The sequence below is a fragment of the Eleginops maclovinus genome, chromosome 4 (genome assembly GCF_036324505.1).
Source record: "Eleginops maclovinus isolate JMC-PN-2008 ecotype Puerto Natales chromosome 4, JC_Emac_rtc_rv5, whole genome shotgun sequence".
NCBI classification, from domain to species: Eukaryota; Metazoa; Chordata; class Actinopteri; order Perciformes; family Eleginopidae; genus Eleginops; species Eleginops maclovinus.
Genome location: NC_086352.1, coordinates 18,073,815 through 18,100,459, shown reverse-complemented (window position 1 = coordinate 18,100,459; position 26,645 = coordinate 18,073,815). Strand labels below are relative to the sequence as shown.

Here is a 26,645-nt window from a genome sequence, read left to right as displayed (position 1 = left end):
TGAGTAGTTCACAGTACAAATATTTATTTATTGTATTAATTCAAAGGGAAAACACATCCAATTAGAGACTTGTGAAGAAAACTAAATACTGTTTTATTAGGTATACTGGAGGTTTACACCATGACTATAGCTATAATCTAAAAAATCTATAGCTGCAGGGCACTGGGCATTTGTATCATCCCTGTGTAATTTGTTGCAGTTAAAGAAGGCAGGCACAGCTTTTATGTGTGTGCTCAGGCTATGTGTGAGGACAGGAATGTGACTGCAGGGGAGTATGATAGTCTCAGGACAGAGCTGCAGAGTGGGCTGTGTGTGTGCGTGTGTGTGCACTGTAGGTGTGGTGTTCAGTCACACAGCCTGTAGAAGGGCCCCTAGCGCCAGACATTAGTACTGGTCTGACTGATCACTACTCTCGGATCCTCGGCTCGAACATCGCAGTGTTGTCGAGGCTGAATCACGGTCAGGCGTATGGACAGGCGCCCGTAGCTCCGTAGACCCTTCCCTATCTATCCGTGCACTTAACGGACTACACCGACGAGTCATTCTCTGCACGTTTCTGGACTCTTCTCTCCGGTGTCTCACACTGCAGGGCCTCTTCACTTTACAGGAAAAAGTGGGTGTTTGCTGTTCACTGGTGTTCCGGCGGCGGCGGCGAGCAACGAAGTGTCCTCGATGGCAGGCTGGAAGGACGGCTCGGTGCAGGAGAAGTATCGGCTGGTTGTGGTCGGAGGAGGTGGTGTCGGGAAATCAGCACTGACTATCCAGTTTATTCAGGTCAGTAGCGTGCACACTTCACATGAAATTTAGCTCCAGTGCTTTAAAACGCCAATCCGAAAACACGGTGAAATCAGGGGGAGGCCAGACACGGGAACCCCGTAAGCAGATACCGGGGTGTTCTCATCTATACTTTATTTGAGGCCTACAACTATTTACAGTGGCTGTTTGTTACGAGATGAAAGGGTCAGATATGAAGCCTTATTTTGTGAATTAATCGAGGAAGGAAGGCTGTCACTTTAACACGACGATTTCCGAGAGATCCACTTCCACTTTGCTGCTCACAGCCTCTAGTCAAAAGAGAAAGGAAAGTGGGTCTGCGGATCTCCTTAGTAGTCCTATTTTATTAACTCTCTGCAGAGTAAAGTTGAGGATTAAAAGTCCATGCTAAAATGTAGTCTGTACTAGTCTACCAAGCCATAAACTTAAAGGAAACTGCAGAGTCTATAAAAAAGTGCAGTGTGGAAGTTGCAGAAAAAACCTTGTAAGAATACATTCAATAAGCCTACTGGTTCCCTCATATATGTTAATGTAGTTTTAATATTATTATTTGGAGCCACTAAACTCTTCAAAATCTCACGAGAAATAAGTTAACAAAGACACAAATCCGTCATGGTTGAATGCATATAATAAGCAGAACAGCAGCGCATAACACCCATTGTAAAATGATTAACCTGTTCAGATGTAGACTTATCAAAGAGAGCTGCTGGCTTACCCTATCTGAAACATTTCCAGTAACAGAAGAACAACTGCACTAATGTTATTATTGTTTTTAAATAATTAACCATTTCCCCCTGAAAGACTAGGTTTCTATTATTTTTATGGCAGCTTACTTGAAAATCCATCTGGGTCACGTATAAGAGGCACGTAAAGAGTTACCTCCATCTATGCCTGGTTGCATTCCAGCACACTGCAGACTTAGCCTGCCTCGCTTTGACCTTCCAAGCTTTCATAATAGTCATTTAAGCAAGGGCTCCTTTCTGAAAAGCCCCCCACACACAGTGACACACACACTCTGTATGAAAGAGATGACAAACTTTAACCTTTGCCTTGTGTGTTTCCCCCTCGTGTCAGTGTGGTACTGACCAGACTGCAGGCAGCTGCATGTCTTCACACTGTCAGACAATAGTGGGCTGGCACACGTTTTGAGAGTGGGGGTGAAAAGCTTGTGTGTGTGTTGGGGGAAGTAATGTCTAATGAGGGTTCAAAAAGCTCATTAACTGCATACCAAGTAAAACGGGATCCGATTGCTGTGGCACAGATATTTGCCATAGCCTGCTGACCCTACTGACCTGAAGTAGGCCAGCATTTGAAGCTGAATTAAAATGCACCAAAGACATTTTACTGGATTTGAAAACAGTGTTAACATTGATATTATAACTGGGAAGATTTTTCACAGTTTGGAGATCATAATTATTTTTGGTTCTTTAAGAAACACTTAATATAATAAGCAATGATTGTTTTATCATTGCATTAAGAGGAATGCTGAAAGATTTATTAATAAAACAGCAGCCTCCACACGGAATCTCCTGCTTAATGAACAGTGCCAGCCACACCACTGGTAAAATAATTCAAAAGCTTATTACTATCTAATGACCTAATGCATAATATTTTGTTGAATAAGTCAGTTCAACACAACCTAGAAAATATCATCAAGGAGTATCAAGGTATAATCCATTTCTTTCAATAGTAATTTTGGATTTTCTTGAACAGCCACTTTATATGCATTTTGTATTCGGTTAATTTACTCATGCCTTTTCTTGCCATCGGCTGGCATATCTGGTGTGAAAGTGAGAGCGATTGAGATGTTGACAGCAGCAGGAGAACCTACATCCTCTTTAGAAGTTGTTTTAAGGCCCCTGCCAAGAGAAAAGACCTAACAGCTGATTGTGAAGTTGAGGCTTTCCCCAGAACTATGTTGAGCGTTGAGGAGGTGGGGGGTCTGAGTCAGCCTGGGTGGGTTAATGGTCACGGACCATGTGGAATTTTGCCCTTTGGCAAAAGGAAGTCACTCTGCTGCTGCTGCTCTGAGGACCTTCTAGTTTTGTATGGAAAAACATGACTGGCTTCCTGAATCACTCGAGGTGTGTGTGTGTGTGTGTGTGTGTGTGTGTGTGTGTGTGTGTGTGTGTGTGTGTGTGTGTGTGTGTGTGTGTGTGTGTGTGTGTGTGTGTGTGTGTGTGTGTGTGTCTGTGTCTGTGTGTCTGTGTGTCTTGACAGGGTTTTTGATTTAGTGTTATGTGTTTTTCCAAAATGTGCTTGATGAAATTTTCTCCAACATTTATTGCAGTATGCACGTGTTATAAAATATAACACATTTTACAATATACCATGCCTCCTGTCAGGGCTAAGTAAAACAGCGTTAATGCAAGTGATTAAAGTCTCTTCATAACCACAAAACCTTTATTTGAAACTCTTGTTTGGCTTGCTGGTTTGCAATGACTGTTTCCAAACACTCTTGCTTCACATTTTACACAAATAATATTTTCTTCCAATTACTTTTGGATATGGTTTACATTGAATTCATACCTTTTATAAAGAACATGAATTTGTTATTTGATATACAGTCATCAATGAGATAAGAAGTCATTATTGTAAATAGACAATCATGTGTTGTATGTTTGTATTTGCAGGAATGTCTTTTTGTACAGTGAACTGCCGACATAATAAACAAAATCAACAAGAAGGATGGAACAAAATCCAACTTTGTCCGTAAAATAAAATAATAATTAACAAGGCAGGAAAACAACAACAAGAGGAATAAACACAAAATTGTGTAAAGATTGCCACAGACAACAAAATAAATATATAAGAGTAATAAACATGAATTATTTTAGGAGTCATGTTTCAATTTTGTGTCATTTGAACATTTTCATTACTGGAACCAATATGATACATGAGCTTTAAAACTATTGTTTAAATATCTTATTTTAAGATTATGTACCAAAACAAACTATTAAAAGCACTTAAGTTGAGTTTACAAAAGCAGCCGTACAAACACTTTGCACACAAAAAAATTGATCAGGAAATATGTGATTAAAAGCAACATGACTTTTTTTATGCCAGATAGAAACTTTGCAGTTTTTTGATACTCAATTCTATTGGCACGTTTCAGTCATTACTTAAAAGTATTGAGCTCAGTGCAAACCCAGTGCTAATCATGAGGGTGCTGAGCAGAGTCTAAGACAAATACAAAACGACTACTGTGCTGAAGCAAGGATTTCTAGGAGTTGGGGGATAAAAGATGATGTCGCTAGCAATAACAGAGTGGCAAGCCTCTGGGGGCTGCTGGCCTCCCTGATGCCGAACAGTTGACTCAATCTGAGATAGCATTGGCATGACATAACATTGAGTCATCTGACAAAAGTTTTGGAGCACAGTGTGTTGTTTTAATGTGACGTCCATAAAGAAGGAAGCATCCTAAGCAAACATGACTCACATTTGCCATGTGAACACAGCATGTGGGGTGATGTTGTGTAGGTTGTTTTACCCAAGCAATAATCACACATCAAAAACAGATTTAATTTACAAAGAGTAACCAAAGGATCTCCTTATATAAGACGGCTCCATAATGAGGTGTTGGGTGATCTGATCACTGATCTCTGACTTATGGTGTTGCCTGCTCACATGGTTGCTAATATTAGTGTTGTGGTGGCCCCCGGCAGTGGAGATTCATGTATGAGAGCAAAACATCCTGGCTGATCAAGTCCCGACAGATAATTTGAGGATTTATGTTAGACCTCATCTGGATTTACAGCTGAAGTGACCCCTCTCTTTCTATACTCCTACTCCTTTTCCAAATATCTTAAATATTTTGCTTAGATATGAGGTCATTTAGGAAGAATGTTGCCCTAGAGTAGTAATTCAATAGAATAAACACAGATTATAATGGCAGCTCTCGTTGGGCATGTGGAGGCAAGGTGTAGTAATGATAGTAGCGCTGGAGTTGAATGAAGTGACCGTGTTCATGTGCATTTCTCAGAAGCCACAGGTGGTTAGAAAAAGTGTTTGCAGCGACGCTTTAGTGTGTGCGTTTCTGATTTATTTAGTTGTACATAAAACCACACACAGCATACTCTGCCCGTTTTTGGATACATGCAGTTTTGAAGCTTTCTGTATGGCTCAGGGATATGTCACATGTCATACCGCTGAGTGCAAAGAATTCCATTTATATTCTGACCAGTGTTTCTACATTTATATCTTTGGAGGAAGGAAGAATGAACCATATGACAGTAAGCTCTTTTTTACAGTAGGGTTTGCAGCTGCGTGTCTGTGCGTGCGTGAATGCGTGCATGCGTGGCTGTTAGCGCAGGTGATGAGAGGACCTTGTTTGTTTAGCTCTGTAGGAAAGTCACCTGTTGATTTCTCACAGAGCAGGACCGCAACAAAAGCAAATAAGCCCTTCATTGGTTTTGACAACACAAATTCTAACCAGGAGGTAAAATTAAGTAAATGTCTCTATGACAACAAAAAACAACAATAATTTAAGAGGCTAGAGGACAGCCTTTCGGCACTATGTTACCTAGAGAAAACAATTCAGGTCTTGTGCGTGCAGTGACTATTGCAAGGAAAAATTGTAAATTGTAAAGCAAACAATTCCGGTAGATAAACAGTTTTTGTGAATGGTTTCATAATTACTTTGCTTGTTAAACATCTATTAGTATCAGCATGCACAAACATAAATGAAAATGACTTGTGTTTTGCCTGCTTCTCCAAACGCAGTGTGTATGAAAAAAAGATACTCCTTTAATAAAGTAGTTACAAAATAGGTAGATTCCTTTAAGGATCAGTTTTCTTATAGAGGCTGGTGCTCCACTCACATTAATATTTGTTTCATGTTAGTGTGCTCCAGTAAAAACTCAACAATGAATTTTAAACAATAGCCTGGATGGAGCACAGTACCACAAAGTCTGTGTGACTGTGCCTTATTTCCCTTTTCCCACCACCACCCTTTACCCTCATTTGACTCTTGTGTAGATATTGAAGCCAAGTTCCACCTGCCTTGGGTCAGTGATTTTATAGGATTTCCTTCTTTGGTCTGCTAATGAAAAGTTATTTTTAACAACTTAAACTGTGTATAGTTAGAAGAGTAGAATTGATGATAATGTGATTGCTAGCACAAATATTGTAGAAATTGCTCAATAATTAGAAAACAACTAAATATGAACCACACAACATTTATTAATGTTCTTCTTACACCTAAAACACTTTCTGATGTGAAAGGACAGATAACAGCAATGACGCATTTAAACAGAAATGCAAGTTAATCTTGCTTGCTTGTATTGTTTGTTAGGATTTAACTTTACTGTGTTCTTACATACTAAATGATATTTCTTCACTTGTCAGACTTCAGTGAACATCAAACTCAGGCTTGGTTATAGCCATAGATCATAAGTATGTTTCTAAATACGGCTTGTGTGACCAATCAGTTAGGAAGTCAGCTGGCCTTGTGGCTGGTGACTGTGCAGCACTTAGCTTGAGGTTGTTGTGTTTTATTGAGCATACATACATCTTCACAAGAGGTTTTCTACTTGGTTAGTCACCTGTTTTGTCAGGATCCTGAAGTGTGTGACAGATGGGATATTATAGCAACAGAAAACACAAATTCTTGAACTTATGAGACGTAGGGAAACCAAAGTGCAATGCAGCTTGTAACTTCATTTCTAGGGATGTCTTTTTTAAATAGGGACTGGCCTTTTTTATGGCATTTTATTAGTACACTAATACCAGCCTTCTACACTAGACATCTTATAAAGTAATGGGTAGGCATGTGTGAAATGTACATAATGCATCCAAGAAGATAAACCCCATTGATTGTAAAGACTATGGCTTTTCCACTGGTAGTGCAACCCTCAGGACACATTTTACAATTTTCCATCCATACATTTTAAGGATCTGAGAGTATTTCTTTTATAATTTGTGGTGTAACAGTATATTGTTTCTGCCATCGATCACTTGTGTATTGTGGCAAGTGATGAACATTGCAGCACCAAGGACCACTTGTGAGGCTTTATGTTTTTAGCCCTATTTGAATACATGGATAAGAACAATCGCATTGATGAGGTTATTGACTTGAATCTGGAAATATGCCAAGCTGCTCACCATAGGAATGTTCATGTAAAAGTAAATTTAGGATCCATAAACGCACTCCCCATCTGGGAAAGCTCATGAGACTAGCAGGTCATCCCTTTAGCTCTGAGAGAAACTAATGACTATCCAGGGAGGGAGATGACTCTTAACCAGCATTAATTTAACACACATTAATACAGCATCAGGCACTCCTGGACTTCGGTGTAATTTGTTGGTGATCCATTCTGATATATGATTTACCCCAGGTTGTTGTCAGTCTTATAGTTGAGAGGATTTGTTGTCAATTATTAGGAGTAGATGTACTGTCACACACAGTAAATTACTTTAAATACATGTTTCAATACCATTTTAATCTCTTTTTATGTCGGTTTCTTGTGTGAGTTTCAATGGCCTTTTTAGAGGTTTTCCAGGTGTCCACAAGCACACATTCATATATGAATACTTTCCACAAAAAACAATAGATTTTGCTCACCTCTTTTGTAAGTTTGCTTCCTCATTCTGCACAGGTCTTCCGTTTATTGCTTGTCATACAGTTTGTGTTTGTCATAAATCAGTTTTCTGTTTTGCATATCTCTTATCCTTGTTATGTCATTCTGTTAACACAATCATTTCCCTCTTCAGTCAAAGAAGAACCTTATTCCTGATGTGGGACTGTAACATGTTTGTAACCTGGCAGAACAGAACATATCAAGCCTAAATTGCATAAGAGAAATGTCGTTATTACAACATGTTTTCCATTCAGTTCATTCACTCACATCCTGACTCGTATGCAGCCTTGAAAGCAACAGTTAGAGGAGCTCCATGTGAGAACCACTTTTATACTCATTTGTAAAGCTTATATCGAAGTGATTATGTAGAAAAAGCTGTATGGTGTCGGTGATCATTGCTCTCTAATCCATTTCTCACTTTTTCTGAATCATCTTCTCTGTCTTCTTCTGTGGAGAGACAAGTTGTTTGCTGGAGGCTAAGGTGTGATCCAGAAAAGCAGAAAACAGATCTGAGATCAGATGATAATTTCAACCACTCCTATCTCTCTCCCTCTGCGTGTCTCTCTGCAAAAGCCAAAAACAAATTCAATGAATTCTGTAGCGTGTACGCACAAGTCTGTAAGTACCTATCAAAAGAGCAGAGAGCAGATACACACTGTGTTTTGGTACACCATTCACTTGTGCAACCTATTTATTGAGTTCTATCTACATGAAATTTCTATAAGTTAGTTTCAACACATTTTCACATGCTGCTTCTCAATTTCATGTGTAAAATACATAAAGAAAGCTTATGCTTAACATGACATGACAACCAAATGTGTTTCTAAATTTCAATTTCATGTATTTTACCATAATAAACATATTTCTAATAGATATCAGTACGAAGCAAACAACATTTTTTATGGTTACTTTAAAATTGTATAATTTCCCTCCGATAGGTCATAAAAATATCTTATATTCACCTGCAATATCCTCTGTTGTTTTCCGGTCAGTGCCCCTCAGATAATCAGACGGACAGGGAGGGCAGCGGGTTCCTCTGTGTTGTTTTTTGGCTATTGTTCTGTATTCACACATCTGTCTGTTTCAGGATAACTGTGCACAGTATCAGGTCTCGCATCTGAGAGTCATATAACAACAACTCTGGCTATGGGAAACTGATGCTGCTTATTTTAGCAGCCCGCTCCCACCAGCTTGTAACATTCAGCATTCCAAATGTACGTTCACCTTTTCATGTGACGTGCCTAAATTTAATCATCCCACTAGTGGTGCAATTGTTGATTTTATATATAGGATTTATTATCAGTGTGTGCCCTTTTTAAACATCATCTACAATGTTATAAAAAGTAGTTCTGCCTTCTGTAGTGTGCCACATCTAGAATATAAATGTTCCATGTAGCTTAGATGATAGAACACTATGAATGGTTCTTTTTATATGTCTGTGCTTGTCGCTGATGCGGGGTCCTAAGCTGCCTGCCAGGCAGCTGGTAGACATTTGGCACGTCTCATGCAGGCACCGTCCAGAGGCCTGCGTGGCACCTGCTGTCCATCAGTGGGAGGTGAGGCTTGGAATGAGACAACCCCTCAACAGGTGACAGTACAGCACGACTCGTGTCCAAATATGCTGACCACAATGGCCCAGTGTGACTCTCCTCCACTGTTAAGAAAAGAGATCATACCAGGAAGGCTGTTCAGCCTGCACCAGGTACATTTGTTGAGGGATACATTGAGACATTTCTGCGTTTGGTTGAGTCAGTGACACAGCTGTTGTGTGACTGTTACACTAATCTAACACATGCAGCAAATGTGTGTTTTCAGCACCAGTTGCTGTCGGCAGGCCTGATGCAGTCTTTTAAATTGGCACACGCCAATGCAAATCAAGTCAGCAGCTGCCTAAAAAGTGTGTTTGGTTTGTCTCACCAAAACATTGTCCACTCGCAGCCAGGCCTCCCAAAATGTTAGTTAGAGCATGTAGCGCTCAGGCCCTGCGCAGACAAAACACAATCAACTTGTTGACAAGCTAGCCTTTTTGAAAGTTACACTCTTCTAGTCATGTGTCAGGGCCACCACAAGCCACATGTCTGGTGACTTTGAAGTCCATAGCATATGATTCACCTAGCCTTTTTATTGTTTAGTGACACTGCCCATAATCTGTATTTGTTACATTTCTTCAAGCATTGCCTGTGCCGAGGAGGTTGCGTTTTCCGGTCAATTTGTAGAGTTATGGAAAAACGATTGGCCATTTTCATCAAACTTGTTGGAAAGGCGAAGCATTGGCGAGGGATGAGCAGGGACACAAACCAGGTTTCACTTTTGTTTACATTGCAAGATGGTGCAAGACGTATTAATGCTGCATTACTGTGGAGTCACAATTATTGGAAAAATGTGTTCTCTTCCCCATCAAGTTGAAACAATAAGTTGGAAAGTTGGCACAGCTTTTGATAGAGATTATCGAAATATATCTTGGTATGCTTCCTTTGCTTTTCATTGACATTTAAATACTGGAAACACTCAATAAAATAAGCCCTAGATTAGGGCTGAACGATTAATTGCATTTGCGATAATATCGCGATATGACAAAACGAGATTTTCCAACCGCAAAGGCTGCGATTTGATTGGGCACGTGATCTGGTCACGTGACTTGCGAGCGAGCGGTGCGGAGCCGAGCGAAGCCGAGCAGGCAGGGAAAGAAGTCAACGCTGCGCTTGAACCTGTTGCACAATGGCCTCAGGCTCGTCAGAAGAGTGCACGGCTGGAAGTTTGGTACCAAAGAGGGGCGGCTCGTCAGTTGTGTGGAATTATTTTGGCTTTAAAAAGAAGATGCTGCGCAACGTCAGGTATTGTGCAGGACGTGCCTCGCTACTGTTGCTACTTCACGAGGTTCACGATTGTAATCACGATTGATTTATTGCTTGTGTTTGTTGAAAAATACATGAGAAGAGGACCTTGAAAAAATAATTGCATATTAAATCGCAATTGCAATATTGAGGAAAAAAATCGCAATTAGATTATTTTCCAAAATCGTTCAGCCCTACCCTAGATACATCTTCTTTGTATCTTCCTTGATGTTTCCAGCTGATCCATGGAAAGCATGAAGGCAGCATTGTTCTTGGTGGAGGCCTGTGCTATCCTAAGTTTTTCTTTTATTTGTAATTGTGCCATGCATAGTTGTTGATAATGATCAGTTTATTTACCTGAAATTAAATTACTTTTGATGATGGTGACTGGGCAGGCAGGGACAAACCATCAGAGAGATAAGATGTGTCCATTAGGTGTTATTCATGAGGAGTTGCCCTCTTCAGTAATGACGTTTCTGCTGCCTGTGTTGTTGGAGTGCTGGCCTAAAAGCACATAACGGTAATGCTGCTGTGTATCTGACATGATGCGAGTGAGTGGCCCCATTTACTTTGACATATCACCCCTTGCTAAGAATTATAGTCTGCCGCCGAGTACACTGGTGCAGGAATACACACTCAGCAGTTGTACCAGAGCAGAGAGGGGGGAGATGATGAACAAATTTCTGCAGGTGCTGTTCAGTCTTTTTAGAGGGGTTTAGTATGTTAGAAGTAGGTCATTTGTTTGGATATAGATTATTAATATTCTATAATGTTAATCAGTGAAACCATTTTTGGTTCCTTTGAGTGTTTTTCATTTTTAGTGTTGATAAGTATCCCATCATTCGGTCAGTCATACGTTTTTTCTGAAAACCATAGACCACAGACTGTGAGCCACACTCCTTTGAGTGACTTTGTATGGGCTTTAGAAAGTCACACAGTAGTATCTCTGTCCACACAGCCACTGCAGTAGCTGGTGTCCTCTCACTGGGCCGTCACAGTGGATCTTTGTTGATATGAGCACATGCAGGAATACTTCTGCACCAAGGAAAAGCAGAGGAAGAAGAATAAAGCCTAGAATGAAACAAAAATGTTTAAACCCTTTACTGTCTGAGTCAATGGGTTCCAACACGGTCTTATGATATATGTTATGATTTAACTAAATATGTTTATGTTTTAAAAGTGAGTGGGATAATGAACCTGCGGGTATTGATTTCTTTCTTCTTTCATCCCTAACATCTTTTTCTCTCAATTTGTGACAATTTTGATACAGCATCACATGGGCCGATGTTCTCTCACTTCTACAAAAGCAGGCATTGATGAGGGTTCACCAGTAGTAATACGCAGTCAGGGGGGAATCACCATGTCTTTTTAGAGATTATCAAAATATGTCTTTATTTTTCATCCCTCCCTGCAAAACAAGGAAGGGCCATAGACAAACCGGCTTAGGGTAGGCTTAATGCAGGGAATGGGAACATAAGTGATGTCACGTAATCAGCTTTAACAATAAGGACGGTTCACACAGTTCTTTGTCTTTCGGTTGTTCTGTCTGTTTGTGGACTCGTAAAATATTTCTGCAGATCTCTGGTCACTCATATTTCACCGAAGTGAACTTATGAATCTGATTTAAAGAAATAGTTTGTAGTGTGACCACTACAGAGAAAAATAGGCTGCTTTAAGCCCAGTCACCGGGTGGAAAAAGGCCTTTAAATGGCACCTCTTTGATTCTGTGCCTTTGAGCAGGTTCAAAAGTGTTCAGAGTCCAGCACACATTGATATTTAGCAGGGCGATTGATGTATTAATGCCAGAGAGGTTAAAGGAGAGCAGGGGGTTGACTGCTGGGACATTTATCCTCTGCTTTATTCTCTGCATGAGTGCTATTGCAACTCTACAGCACTTAAGTGCTAGCTGGACCATTCACTGTATGTCCCTTTCTTAAAATTTTGAAACACCAGTATGTCCAACATAGTTGTAAAAAGCCAAGTACCGTTCGGGTATGTTTGATTAATGGCAACTTGAATGAAAATGCACCCCTATATCCTAGCAATGAAGTGCAGTGGTGTGCACCAACCACAGTCCAATATTGTAAAAAGGAAAGGAAAAACATGAGACCTTTGGAAGACCATTGTGGTTAAAATGTCTAAGTAAGATTAAGATTATAAATAGTTTTTTTGTTTATGCAGCTTATTGTTAGCCAGTTTACTTAATCTCTAGATGTGTGTGTGTGCCTCCCCCTTGATATTGCCTTTGCTGACTAGCAATTTTCAATTTAGACCTTGTCTTTGTGGTTTTGTCTATCATTTTGGCTACCTGTAATGAAAATGTAATTATCCATTACCTTTAAAGTGGCAGGATCTGCATTTCCAGTGATGTCATATTACTGGATGGATGTTGGAGTTATGCCAAAGGTTTGTCTGGTGAGGCAGAGTCTCACTGGTCAGCCCGTATTTAAGGACAAGGCAATGATTTAAGGGACAAGCTATTGATCTGTTGTGCATTAGGAGGAAGAGATCTTGTAGGAGTGATGTGCATGAGTTCATTTAATTCGGCTTGAAGCCAAGATTTCAGTGCTACACCCAAACTGCTTTCTCTAACTGTAAACATTCTATATGAGTATTATTACTTTGGCTGTTGAACATGCAATATAATCATTCAGGTTTATAGCAGAGTTTTAAAAAAGTGTCAATCAAAACCTATTGTTCTTCTCAATTCTCTGCAGTGAATTGTACTGTCTTTAAGCTTTCCTGGCTTTAACAGAATGCTCCCCGGTGGCCCTTTAAGGCAGTAGACACATTGTGAGCTCTCTTTCTCTCTGTGTATTAGGTATTGAATCAGTGACCTTTCTGGTTTGTATGAGCTCATGGGAAAAGTGGGTGTTTCCACAGGAAGTTAATGCCTTTCCCTCCCCCTCTTTTTCTTGCTCTCCCTCTCCATGTTGCATACAGTCTCCCTCCCCCTCAAATCTTTCATTCTGTCTTATTCTTTCCACTTTTTCTCACTTCAAGCACTCTTAATTGTTCAACAAACAATACTCCTTACACAGACTCCTGTGCCACTTGTGTGAAACCCTGTGAAGCATGGGAAGAGAGGTGATGATGGAGGAGGACATGAAATGTAGAAATGCAAAGGAAATGGTCCTCAATTCCATCTGTTTAACATTAAACCCTCACGGTGGCTATTTGATTACTGACGGCTGCTCGGAGTCCAACCCAAGAGGTTCAGCAAAGGTTAAACCTTTGTTAGCATTTATTTGGGTACAGGAAGTAGTATACGTATACCCCCAGTCAAATGTATCTTTACTTAAATCAATGCCTAATGCTATCCTGCTTTTGTGTGTTATACTTAAAAAAAGTTCAATCTAGACGCAGGTTAAAGTAGATTGTAATGGACAGATATTTATCCTGGAAGCTTACGAAAAAGCATCTATGTGTAGTAAAATAAATCCAGTCAATGATATGAATTTCCTTTTACCTTCATAGATATTCCTTGAAATGAAGGACTGGCATGAATATTTATACCATTCTACATTTTTTATGTTTTAATTTGCACGAACAATGTATGAGTTGTCATGTCATGATGTATTATCAGAAATGGTACATTCCGTGGCTGCGACCTAGCAGGCTCCAGACTGTCTGGCTTGTCGTTGTGTCGTTAATTGAAATTGCTACACTTGGCTGTGGCCCACTGAACGTCTTTCACCTGTCAGACGGGGGGGCAATTTCCCCCATCTCTACCCTGGCCCTGTCTGGTGACCACCCCTATCTATCCAGCTCCTTGATGCTGATGTCTCAGTTTGTGTAGCAGCTTGTATCACTCTGTCAGCAGAGATAAACGTGAGGGCCAGTTTTCTGAAGCTTCGGCTGAACACTGTGAGAAATTGTAGTATTAAGTATTTCCTGATAGTAAATGATCATTTCAAACACATCTAAACTCTGCAACTGTTCTGTGATGGCTTTAAGAATCTAGTCTTACTGATTGTCAATCTTGCAGGTATAAACACAATGATTTTCTTTTCAATCTTCCATGAACAAATACAATTCAATAAACTTAGGCAAACGAAAGAACAAGTCTTGAAAATGTCTTTGCTCACCTTCAATTCTATTTTGCATTTAGCCAAATGCATGACACTACGCTCAGTTCATTTTCACACCGACACATCTCCATCCAGAGCTGTTGCTTCATCTCTGTTAGTTTACTTTCAGAATGTAAACAAAACAAGCAAGTTTGAGTGGTGGTTCTGGGAACCCAAGTTGAGTTGTTGTTTGATGCCAGAACATCGTCAAAATAAGATACTTGGTGTTACTTTCACTATTCTGAATGACAAAATCTCTTGTATTATCTATGAGTTTCATAAATGAAGAAATAGTGTGTGCTGTGCTGTGCTGTGTCAGTGCACAGAATAAGGGGGTTGTGCAATATAATAAATCTGCAAATGCTGAAAGAATTTTTTCTAGAATAACACAATTAAATGACTTTTCTTTAATAAGAGAATAACTACGGCTGATTTTACAGTCAAACTCTGTGAATTCTCCTTGGGCATCAGGCAGTGTGTGGAAGGTAATTATCTCCAAACGGTGTCAATTACTATTTTCTTTAGCTCAGCATTCCCTCTAATTAAGATAATGTAGTAGGCAGGCACCTGCTGTCTCCCTCATCTCTGTAGGTACAGTATGTTTCTGTTAATTAATAGCGCAAGGTTTTTTTTTTTTTTTTTGTGGAAATCTCATGTTTTTCTGTGTTGGTGCTGAATCTGTGGTTTTGTGCTCTGTGCAGTTAATGATGCTGTAATGGTTAACAGTCATAGAGGCGGCTATAACCAAACAAGTAGGATAACAGACAGAGATGGAAAAGGATCTATATTTAGTGTTAGTAAAGCTGTTTGTGTGGAGAGGAAGTGGGTGCATAGTGCAAGCACGATGTTGATTACACGCCTACACATATCACCCGTTCTTGCTTTCTTTGAGGCTGGCAAGCAGCAGTCAGTCAGTATTTATTGCTTCATGTCTCGACTAAAGAGGCTAAAAAGAAACCTGAGTAGGTGCTTGCTAAGTTTTTTTCAAATATAGTGCTTTTAAATGCATCATTGATGGCTACATTTTAAAACATGGCTTTAAAGGCGATCCATAGGAGGTTTATCAACAGCAAATATGTTATCTATGTAATCACTAATGCCATCTCCACAGCAAAAATGCTACATATTTCCCGGTTCCAGGTTATCTAATTTGTTTATTTGTCAGTTTTCTTGGTAATACATACATTTTCAATTGGATTTGTTTGGTGAATGGACTGTTGTTCCATCAAAATGGACAGTTAACTAATTAATCTCAAATAAAATTCAAGTCAGTAATCAAACAGATAATCTTTACTTGCATCCCTAGTGTTTTTTGTCATTTCACTCCGTCTTTGTTTTGCAAAGCATTCACATAAAGAACAGCCAGCAACAAAAAGGCTTGAGACTCATCCCCCGACATCGTGCTGGAAACCGGCCTCTAATGTTTTCCTTGTGTGAGCGTACATGTGCTGTGTGTGGGTGGAGGGCTGGGATGTATGGAATGCTGGGGGGGACTGAGTGACAGGTTTGGACTTTGGTAGGCAGGCAGGGTGGGGAACATGTCTGTGACATCACCATCACCAGAAGGCTCGGCTGGGCCAGCTGCCTGCTTTTAGAGGTGGAGTTTCCTTCCTGGTGAGGAGACCGGGGCCACCAACATCTAAACTGTCCTGCAGCTTGGTTCTCCAGGCTTTGGGATTTGTATTGTTCCCTTTTATTCTCTTATCAACTCTGCTTTTTTGCATAGTGTGCTTATGCACATAGCTATTTTCTTTCCGCACAGTCTAAAATGCAATGATGCTGTTAATCTTGGTTTTTAGAGCTCACAAATGCACAGGCTCACAATTGTGGCCATGTCAGCACTGGCTTAATGATGGCCTAAGTGACACATCATTTTATTCTCAGGTTTTATTAAGGTGTGTGTGTGTGTGTGTGTGTGTGTGTGTGTGTGTGTGTGTGTGTGTGTGTGTGTGTGTGTGTGTGTGTGTGTGTGTGTGTGTGTGTGTGTGTGTGTGTGTGTGTGTGTGTGTGTGTGTGTGTGTGTGTGTGTGTGTGTGTGTGTGTGTGTGTGTGACACTTTGTATTAGTGTAATCTGTCTCCTAGTCCTTTTATCAGCTGTCCAGTGTTTTTAATGTAAATGTGTCTAGGAATTGTTTTGCCCCTAGGGTGCGTGTTCTTACTGTTATCTACCAGACCATCACAGGTTGCAAATATTTTGGATTTACCCTTATTTATGTTTGCACAATACTGTTGTTGAGGCATCAGTACGAAAATAGTAAATAAAACAAACAACAAAAGGTTTTTAGTCAATTGACCAAAGTTATTGTATTAATTGTTTCAGTATTTTTTCCTGCTAAAATATTAAACCTTTGTGGCTTTACCTTCACACAAATAAGGATATCCTTTTTATATAATTCATCCTTTGGTTTTCAAACTGTTCTGTCAAACAATTCTACAGTTATAGACAACTAACAGATCAATGGTAAAAATACCCAAGAAAATAAAAGAGGAATTGATAATAATATAATCAATATTTTCAGACTGAAACCTATATGTCTGGAGTTAAACTCAATTTCTCAATGTTACATCAGCACATAATGTTGTCTTAATAGAAGCAACTGTACAAGACCTTTAGAAGAATGTGTAATAAATACCTCACAAAAGACTTACTCCTAACCTTCGGCACAGTTTCTGCTACTTGGGCAGTGGTCAAAATCTACTGAGGTTTTATACATTGCCCTAATTGTTAGTGGTGGACGTAGTAATAACTTGTGGGTGCTTTTGCTCCCAAAACCTTGAGGCAGCTTTACTCGACTCGAATACAGATTGATTCATTCTGTTTTGAGGAGCCTGTTAAAGCTGATGAAGTCATCGGCTTATATCAGATTTATGGCTCATGTTACTGGACATGACTCAGACTGGTTATGTCACATAGTTATTGGTAGTCCTCCTGAGTCATGTTGAACTCCCTCTCCGAGCCCCCTCGCCCAGTTCCAGCCCTGTTAGTGCTGGCTCCAGTGCTGCTGGCACTGCAAAACAGCCTCATCTATCACGGGGAACGGCTCTGAGGGTATCAGCTCAGCCAGAACAGTGTGCGAGGCAGCTACACTACCCAAGCACGTGGAGGGAGGGGAGATATAGCGAGAGGAGTGCAGAGCTCACTGCGGCTGCCCGAGGTTGACAGAATAGGAATAAGAGGTTGACGGGAAGCCCAGGTCACGTGCTGAAGCAACGGCTGGGAGAGTGGTGAAAATGTAGGCAGATTTTTTTCCCCCTTTCTTTCAGTCTTTCTATCTGGTCGTCTGAAGGCAGTGCAGTGCAGTGAAGCATGTTCTAGGACACACAGTAATACTGATGAATTATTGAAGAGTGGTGAGTTGGTTTGACACAGGCCACAATACTTGCTTGCTGCAGAGCGACAGGAGAGTGAAAGGGAGAGATTATCTGCATCTCTTGCAACAAAAGAAAACTGCAGGTGAGAAGAAAAACACAATATGATTCAATTACAAATCTTCACATATCAAACTAGAGCTTGAGCTTGCCATTTATGATAGTGAATAGATTTCGATGTTGGGATGTTGGCACACAATTTTAATATTTATCCTTTGGTTGCGGGGAAATCATTTAGTATTTTCCTGCTAAACATTTCATAAGAAAAGAAAAGAAAAAAGATAGACTTTTTTTTTTTGAACATGCATTTATTGATTTTCAGATGTTTGTAGAAATCGACAATCCACAATGGTACATTATAGCAAAAAGTTAAACATCAACATTAATAATGTAAATCCGCCTCCCCCTCACTAAGGGAAAATAAACAGAACTAACAAAGGAAGATAGATTCAAATTAATTAAATAATAATAATAATTTAAATAAAATAAAAAATGCAACGCACATACAGGCTTATAACATTACATAAAGGACATAAAATAGGTGCTGGACACAATATGGTTGTATGTAGACATCAAAGTTATTATACATTCAGTATTCACTATGGATATACCACTCTCAAGTCTCCAAAACTTCCCCAAGATCACAATTCTCCAGGAATGTAAGAAAGGGAGTCCAAACCTCATAGAATTTGGCTGATTTCTTTTTCACTGTGTATGTACATTTTTCAAGGACAAGGCATGCAGACAACTCTTTAAGCCAGCGGCCAACAGAAGGGCTCTTTACATCCTTCCAACAGAGAGAGATCAAACGTCTTGCTTGTAATAGACATAAATCTGTCATTTTCTTCTCTTTGCTGTTTAACAAACAGGCCTCTGGGTACAGATTCAGAATACAAAGTTTAGGGCAATTGGGGATTGGATTTAAGGTCATTTTAGAAGTAAAAGATAGACTTATTAATTAAAGGGCATCACGGTTTCTAAATGACCTACATGTCTAATGCATATCTGCCGGGGCCTTGAGATTTTTTTTCTTTCTTCAAAAACGCTGCATAAAAATCTCTTTAAAAACAAAAACAGTTGATGATTTCTTAGGATACAATTGGTTAATAACATTTGTTATGCCGATGTGTCATGTGGGCCATGTTAATAATTAAAGAGTTATTTACATTCTTCCATTCTCCAAGGAGAGGCTGACTATGACATGTAGTACACTCAAATCAATATCTCTTTTGTGTCCCTGGCTGCCCAATACAATGTAATAAGCAGTACTCAACCAGTGTGAAATGACACAGTTCCATACACAAACATGATTGTTAATGTAAAAGTTTAATTTGTCTTGTTTTTAAAACAACAGGGAATCTTGTCTGTATTTTCAGTCCTCGAGGTCGCTCCGTGTTTTAGGGTGTTGGTTTGACATTCCCTGAGCACTCCCCTCAGCTGTCACCACTTAACAAGTCCCTTAGGAGAGGAAGAACTACAAAACATGGGAAAAATGTAAAAAATGCATGACACCTCCTCCTGCCGACTCCTTGCCCCCTGGCCCCACCCTTCCAGTTGAGGTTACTAGGAGACCAGATAGTAAAGAATAAAAGAAGTAAAGCCTGCAGGAGTGAGCGATGCCACTGTTGCAACTGAAGGAACATCTTGTAAATGTAACAGCCCGATGTCTCTACAGAAGTAGTAGTTGTTGTGTGAGGGACTCTTAACAAGACTTGTTTCTGTGCAAGTGTCTGCAGACAGTGTGTTTACCTCCTGTCTGAAGTGTGGTTGTAAAGGTAGAGGTCATTATGGCTGCTTCTGCTGTTGTAACCAAAAACACAAGGACAGAGTGGCTGTTTGTTCCCATATCCATTCATTGTTAAGCCAGCTGATTCTACTCACTGTGTCCTAAATCCTTGGAACATACTCATTCTAAGCAGGATTTCAGTAATGTGTTGACCATAGAAATGGAACAGGAAGTGTTGACGGTGGGGACAAAACAAAGCATACTCATAAAAGTGGGCAGTGGACACCATTCTCCTACCATACACAGTACATTTTCCTTAACTATAATTTGCAGTTTTACTGTAATGTCACAGCTTGTGAAAGGCACATTATTGCTTCATTTCGTGTTTGAATTTAAAAGATAACGCATGTTTTTTTATACTCACATACTCATTGTAAATGTAATTTATACCTCTAACATCTCCACCATACAAAATGTATAAACCCCACATATATTTACAGTTTCTTCTCTTCTTTCTCACCTGCAGTCGTACTTTGTCACTGATTATGACCCCACGATTGAAGACTCCTATACCAAGCAGTGTGTGATTGACGAAAGAGCAGCCAGACTTGACAGTAAGTAAACTGTACTGGACAAAAATGTACACAGTTAATACTCGTACAGAAACTACACACCTATGGTATTTCTATTTTTCTATTGCACTATATATTGTATTGTGTACTTTTTAAGGGATTCATTGCAAAAGTCTCTGTTGATGCACGTTGTGAGTGATTTGTGTACACTGTCTCTAGTCCTGGACACGGCTGGACAGGAAGAGTTTGGAGCCATGAGAGAACAATACATGAGGACAGGGGAGGGCTTCCTGCTCGTCTTCTCAGTCACTGACAGAGGAAGGTGAGTGACAGTTCTCGTCATGTGCAAACTCCCAGCTGCAAAGCCCACTACTCTACTTTTTCTCTCTCTTTCTGTTTGCACATGTCTCTTTACTGTTTCAAAATGACACATCTCTTTTTCCCTCCTTCTCGGCCTCTCACTCTACTAAAACCATAAATCGATACTCTCACTTGTTGCTGCTTGTACTTCCGGAACCCCGCGCCGTTCTTATTTAATTTTCTTTCGTTCGCAACATTCCTCCCTCATCCGGTTCTCTTGAATTCACTTATTGGTGTACCTTTGCTTCCTGTTTAAAGCTTATGTGCTATTTAAACCTTAGTATGTGGGCTAATATAGAGACATCTTTAGGTCAACATAAACCTTAAACATTTCACAACTTTGAAACCCTTTATGACATGGACATTTTCATTTCAGTATGTAAAAGCACAGGCTTTTAACATTGAGCAATCATACTGTATAAAACAGTCTTGGTTTTAAAGATTTGACTTGGTGTAAACGTACAATGGCTTTTATAAAAAAGTGGAAAAAGCCAATACAGAATATACAGGATAGATTTCTGTGAAACAGTGTGGCATCAAATCATTTGAAGGTAAAATCTTATGGATTATAAATGGTTACCCTTATGAGTTCAGTCCTTGTTGATAAGGTGACACCTGTGCTAACTGTGGTATGGCAGTTGTGATTTAAATGCTACAGATAACAATCCTTTAGAAGCTACAGTGTTGGACATACAACAGAAAAGCTGATGATGAAAATCTTTAAAACTACATAGTAAAAGAATAAAGACATTTTTTCTGCTTGATTTAACTGCTATGTGATTTCAAGCCTTTTAAATTGTTTGAAATAGCACTGTATGATATTCTTTCTGTACTCCGTCACATCCCCTCCTCTCTGTGTCTGTACCCCTGCCCGCAGTGCCATGAGCTGCTTTCCCCTCTCACCCACAGCCCTCTCCCAATGTTTATATAGTAAACAGTCTTTCCTTCCTCCATTTATATTAGTCAAGTCTTTGCAGATTTACTATGTGCTCACCAAGCTGTCTGCGGGCCCTTGGCTGGAATGCCGTCCTGGGTTTGTGGTTGCATTCTGCCTCTTTTTTAAATCCAGATTGACATTTTTATTTGCCGTTTGGTTGAAAGAGTGCACATGGCCTCTATACTATAGCGGGACTATGGTCAGGTCCGTACACAGGGACGAACCTCAGACAAACACAATGTATGTTTCTGTAATAGTGCGGCTCTGATCCATATTGGTGATGACCCCAAGTTGTGGGTGTGTTAGTGTGCAGGGGTGGGTCATTGAGCTACATTGCAATGTTGGCCGCATGTGCATTTTTAAATGAATGTATGCATCCACATGTTAAAAGTTGATATAACCTGTTATAACAACACTACATAACACTCTGTTTGATGTTTTATAGCTTTGAAGAAATCTACAAATTCCAAAGACAAATCCTCCGAGTGAAAGACAGAGATGAATTCCCCATGATCCTCGTAGGAAACAAAGCAGACCTGGAACTACAACGACAAGTAAGTCCAACACATTGCAGAGATCTGAATACACTGAGTAACAAACATACATCGTGTTTGAACATCTGAAGAGATGGAGTCCGGAGGACCAACATTTGCATATTTGAAAGTGGTAGCAAGCGTTGCAGCTGCAGCTAGCTGCCGAGATACAACAGGATGTGAGTAAAAGGATAAAAGAGATGCTGTAGAGTGGTGGTGTCAGGAGGGGAGGATGTGTGGAGAAAAAAGGGAGTGTGATGAAATTATGAATTTTCTGCCTGTTGGTGTGCAGTCAATTCATGCAGTGAATCCACACCACCCCCTCATGGTGAGAAGGAGCATCACTGGCACACTATTTACCACCAATGGGTTTATTTACTGAAATCAGCATTTAGCATTTCAAGCCTTATGGGTAATTAGCCTCTTTTGTTTATTAATTAATATTACATGCATGACTATATGAGACATGTAGAGATTAAATATATTATATTTGATAACATTGCTGATTAAGATGACAACTTTTGACCATATAACTCATGACCTAATAAACCTGATGATAGCTCTGATATTGAAGCATAAAAAGAATGCATAATAATACTAAGTAATTGTATTATCACTATGAGATTTATTGTTAATATTTCATGCTATTTAACAAACAAATTAGTTCGTATTCCCTTTTTACGTTCAATATTTCCACCAAACATTACAGAACAATCCGTAGACTCAAAGTTGGTCTGTTGCTGTCAGGGAGTATTGAAGCTTTGAATCTAATTACCTTTTTGCTTAATTCAGCTCCAGATAATATGCACAGCTGTTTCAAAATGTGGATGTCTCAGATGAGTACAGACTAACTTAAATGTGTCGTAAGTTTACACTTGAGAAATGACATAGTGAAATACAATTACGTGGGACTTGCACCCAAAAATGCTTCAGATATGGTGTTAATAGACAGTATTGTCCCACAGTGAATTATGTAATTAATAGGTTTTTGAAAACTAATGGTTGATGATTTTGTGAATGCTTACGAGAAATCATGATCACGTCAGAATGAAGTGAAAGTGGTCGAGATGTTATGGATATTTCACACCTTCATGTTTAAATATATTTAAGCTAAGAAAGAAGCTAAATTGGAAAATAAGGAAGTTCTTCCTTCAGTGTTGAGGTTCACTTTCCCCTGGATGTGAAGATCCGAACATGTGTGGTATGTAGTACAAAGTGGATTCTACATAGTCGTATGCACGTATGGTATGTAACACTCACTTCGTACTACAGCAGTATTAGAGCAGAGGCTTCAGCTTTTCTGCCCTACAAAAATTATTAGTTTGATTGTGGTCTTCAATCTTTGTTCCTACTAGAACTATTAGTGGAGAAAACCAGCAATGTTAAGTCTTTAGGTAATCTTTTTTGGATGTGATCATAAATAGAGGAGAAGAACACAAGGAGTCATAAGGTCACGCTTCGGAACGTTTTAACTGTGGATCTGTAGGCTATAGACTATATTGAGCATCAACTTTTTTATTGGTTATGCATACAACCATAACGTTTTAGCCCAGATACAGTTCAGGCACTTTGTAACTACCATTTAGAAGATGCGTATGTTGACAAACTATTTACATTCAAGCTCCCAACCCTTCTTATTCTCTTCCTCCTTTTCCTTCAGGTAACCCAGGAAGAGGGTCAGCAGCTGGCCAGACAACTGAAGGTCACATATATGGAGGCTTCAGCCAAAATCCGTATGAACGTAGACCAGGCTTTCCACGAGCTGGTTAGAGTAATCAGGTATGTCATTTATAAAGGCAACTTTTATAAGTATATTGTCCTCATGTGGATCTTAGATGTATGGTTTTCAAAAGTATGATATTGGATTAAAAAATGATCATTTAGGCACTCCTATAATCGTTGTTAATAATGCAGAACACAGTGAAGGTTTTGTTAATGTAATATTAAATAATAATGACTCAAGTGTGCCTGGTGCCGCTTTGGTGGCCTTGGGATTTAGTCAATGACCATGAATAATTCTTAGTTCACGTCTGGCTAGGGGCCTTTGTTGCATTTCTCCCTCCTCTTTCATTTTAATTTCTCTACATTCAGCTAGTCAATCAATACATAGAAACACCCCAAAAGTGATTGATGAATTAAAATAAGATTATACCAATGGTCAATTAAATAATAAGAATAAACATATTCAGGTTTAATTTATTAAGAGTTTAACTAAACTCGGCTTATCTTTCTCACCAGGACTGTGTGTGGATTGATTGATCAAATTTGATTGTCAGTTGCCATGAAAGTGTTACCATGTTTACAACCTGCGCATTGTCAACTTTGAACCAGTAAGAAAAAGCTCAGATTAAACAGCACAGACAGAAATTTCAGACGGATAACCAAAACCTTTTTACTGAATTTAGGGTTTATGTCATTTTTGTTTCAAACAAAAGAAAAAGACAGATTGCAAAAGCACCAGTCCGGTGAGTCATGACAGTTTTTCTCCCAACTCCCAGGAAATTCCAAGAACAGGAATGTCCACCGTCGCCAGAGCCTACAAGAAAAGAGAAAGACAAGAGTGGCTGCCATTGTGTGATCGTCTGAGTCGGCCTTATCACTGTAACTCATGCAGCTGCTCTGTTCCCCCCACCCACTCTGCCTGACATCACATCCTAAGTGGATGACTGACCGCTGCCTTTTCCACGTGCATGACTTCAGATGGCCTTTTCTGAGATACTTTGACGAAGAAATGCTGTCCCCAGGACATCACTATGGACAACTGACAATGCCAAATTTTAACACCACTCTACCTTCAGCCGTAATCTAATTCAAACGAGAGAGTCCCAACACTAAACATTGCCTTCTGAATCAGCCTGACAAATTAATGTTTTGTACTCTGAAGGACTTCTCTTGCCTTGTAGTGACTTTGTACTTGCTACCGAGATTGAATGAAAAATATATATCCAGAATGTTGATGAGTTTCTTTAGTTTCCAGTGTCTGACCAGAGCAGAGAGATTATCTTCTGAAGCTTTGTGTACGTTGTGCCATATCCACCTTTACTCCCATGTGCTAATCTGCTACTGTACATATGTGACATTTGTTGTGATTTTCAAAGTGTACTTCTAATGATCTATTAAATCACCACAGTACAGTGTGTGAGGTTGAGTTTGGTTCTACATATATGAAAGTGAATATATAAGTATGTATATAAGTATAAAGCCTAGACAGCCCTTAAAGCTACAATGATAGAATTTTATGGCATTCTGCAGTGGATTCTTCTTCTTTGTCTGTGGTTTCTGCTTTCATCTCAATTGCCAAATACTGTGTCTACTGTATTTAAATTTTTTACGTCTTATAGATTGAAGTGTTCGTATCCTATGCTATCTCATCAATGAACAGAAAGTAGCAAATTTGTCTGAATTTCTATCCTCAAAGGTGGCGGTTTAGTCAACATTGGCATTGTTTAAAATTTCTAAGAAGCAGTAGATACATGTAATGGTAGCATATTGTGTAACTTGACAACTAACATGATTCAAAACACTGAATGCTCCATATTGAACTTTTGACAAGTAATGTTATCAAATCTATTTGTTGCAAATCAAGGAGCTTTCAGAGCTCGGGTCAGTTCAGATCATTCCAGTGTAATGCATCTTTTCTGTAAAACATTTAGTCTACAAACAGATCAAATAACTGTCATATCATTCCAATAACACAGTGGCAACATTTCTGTTTGGTGTTTTTGAATTATTCTGTTGCACAACTTTTTCCCCCAATGATCTGTCAGTCGGAAAACAAGTGGAAGAGTTGAGATGCGCAGCCGTTCCCCAAAGGCTCAGGAGTTCACTGGACCTGCCACTTGTGGAGAAATCATCAGCACAAACACAAAGTACTGTTTTGCCTTCCCTTTCCACTACTGTACTTCTGTTTGGGCCTATGAATGAAGTACTGCAGATTGTTTTCCATATCATCCTCTTGTGATACAAAAAACGAGAAAATCAGATGATGGAAGTAATGGACTTGATTAAATGTTTCTACTCTACTTTTATACATTATTTTCTTATCAAACTAGTTGACAAGTATTTTTATATGTTTATAAGTGACAACACATCCACAGCCTAGCTGTTTATATATTTCAAGAGAAATGTTTAGTTCTCTTGATCTTAAGCTGGAGAAGACTATTGGCCCCAAATTTGCGAAATTGGATTGTTCAACCAGATGTGACCGTGAATGTAATTTCTTATTGTGGCTTAGTAATGGAGAATATATTTATCTTTGAGGTGTTCATCACCAGCGCTGAGCATAAAAGGCCCGGTCATGTGGGAGAGCGTCTTGGAAACGATTCTGGTCTTTTCATTGGAGTTTAATACCAAATGACTTAAATAATATAATAACTGAGATTTTAAAAAACCAACTCCCCACCTTATTGCAAATCCTAGTGTACATTCAGATCATACTGTTTTTTTTCTTCTTTTTCTTCCATATCAGTGTCTTTTGCCCTGTGTCTAGCTTTTGGTGCTAAAATAAAATCTGTCATTGAGCCAGATGGGGTAGAGAATCTTTCTTTTAGATTTAAAAAGGCTGCACAGATTTGATTCTTACACATTGAGGCTTGTTTAAGTAGAATCAATATTATTCACAACATGACTGGTGTATAGCATCATTATGACCACTCAATGCTCAGAATACAGTAATGATGGGGAATGAATCTTCGTCTCTTGGAAGTAATATCGTTTTCAGGGGGCACAAAAATACCACATTTACTGCTGCTACTTATTTTAACACACATTTAACACACATCTATGCCAGATGCTTAAACTTCATACAATGTTCCAGCCTCTGTGAAATAAAAGCCTTTTAGAGCGAAATAAGACAATGAAAACATACTACTTCTGACACGCTAAAAAATGC

At 39.3% G+C, this 26,645-nt stretch overlaps 1 protein-coding gene across 1 annotated transcript; it reads left to right on the top strand.

Annotated features, from left to right (window-relative positions):
- Positions 1-358: 358 nt before the first annotated feature.
- rras2 (RAS related 2) lies at positions 359-26,278 on the top strand. Its single transcript, XM_063881503.1, has 6 exons — positions 359-774; positions 19,879-19,966; positions 20,144-20,246; positions 21,667-21,775; positions 23,415-23,533; positions 24,253-26,278. Exons 1-6 carry the CDS (start codon positions 673-675, stop codon positions 24,338-24,340), a joined length of 609 nt encoding a protein of 202 aa, XP_063737573.1. The 5' UTR covers positions 359-672; the 3' UTR covers positions 24,341-26,278.
- The last annotated feature ends 367 nt before the right edge of the window (positions 26,279-26,645 follow it).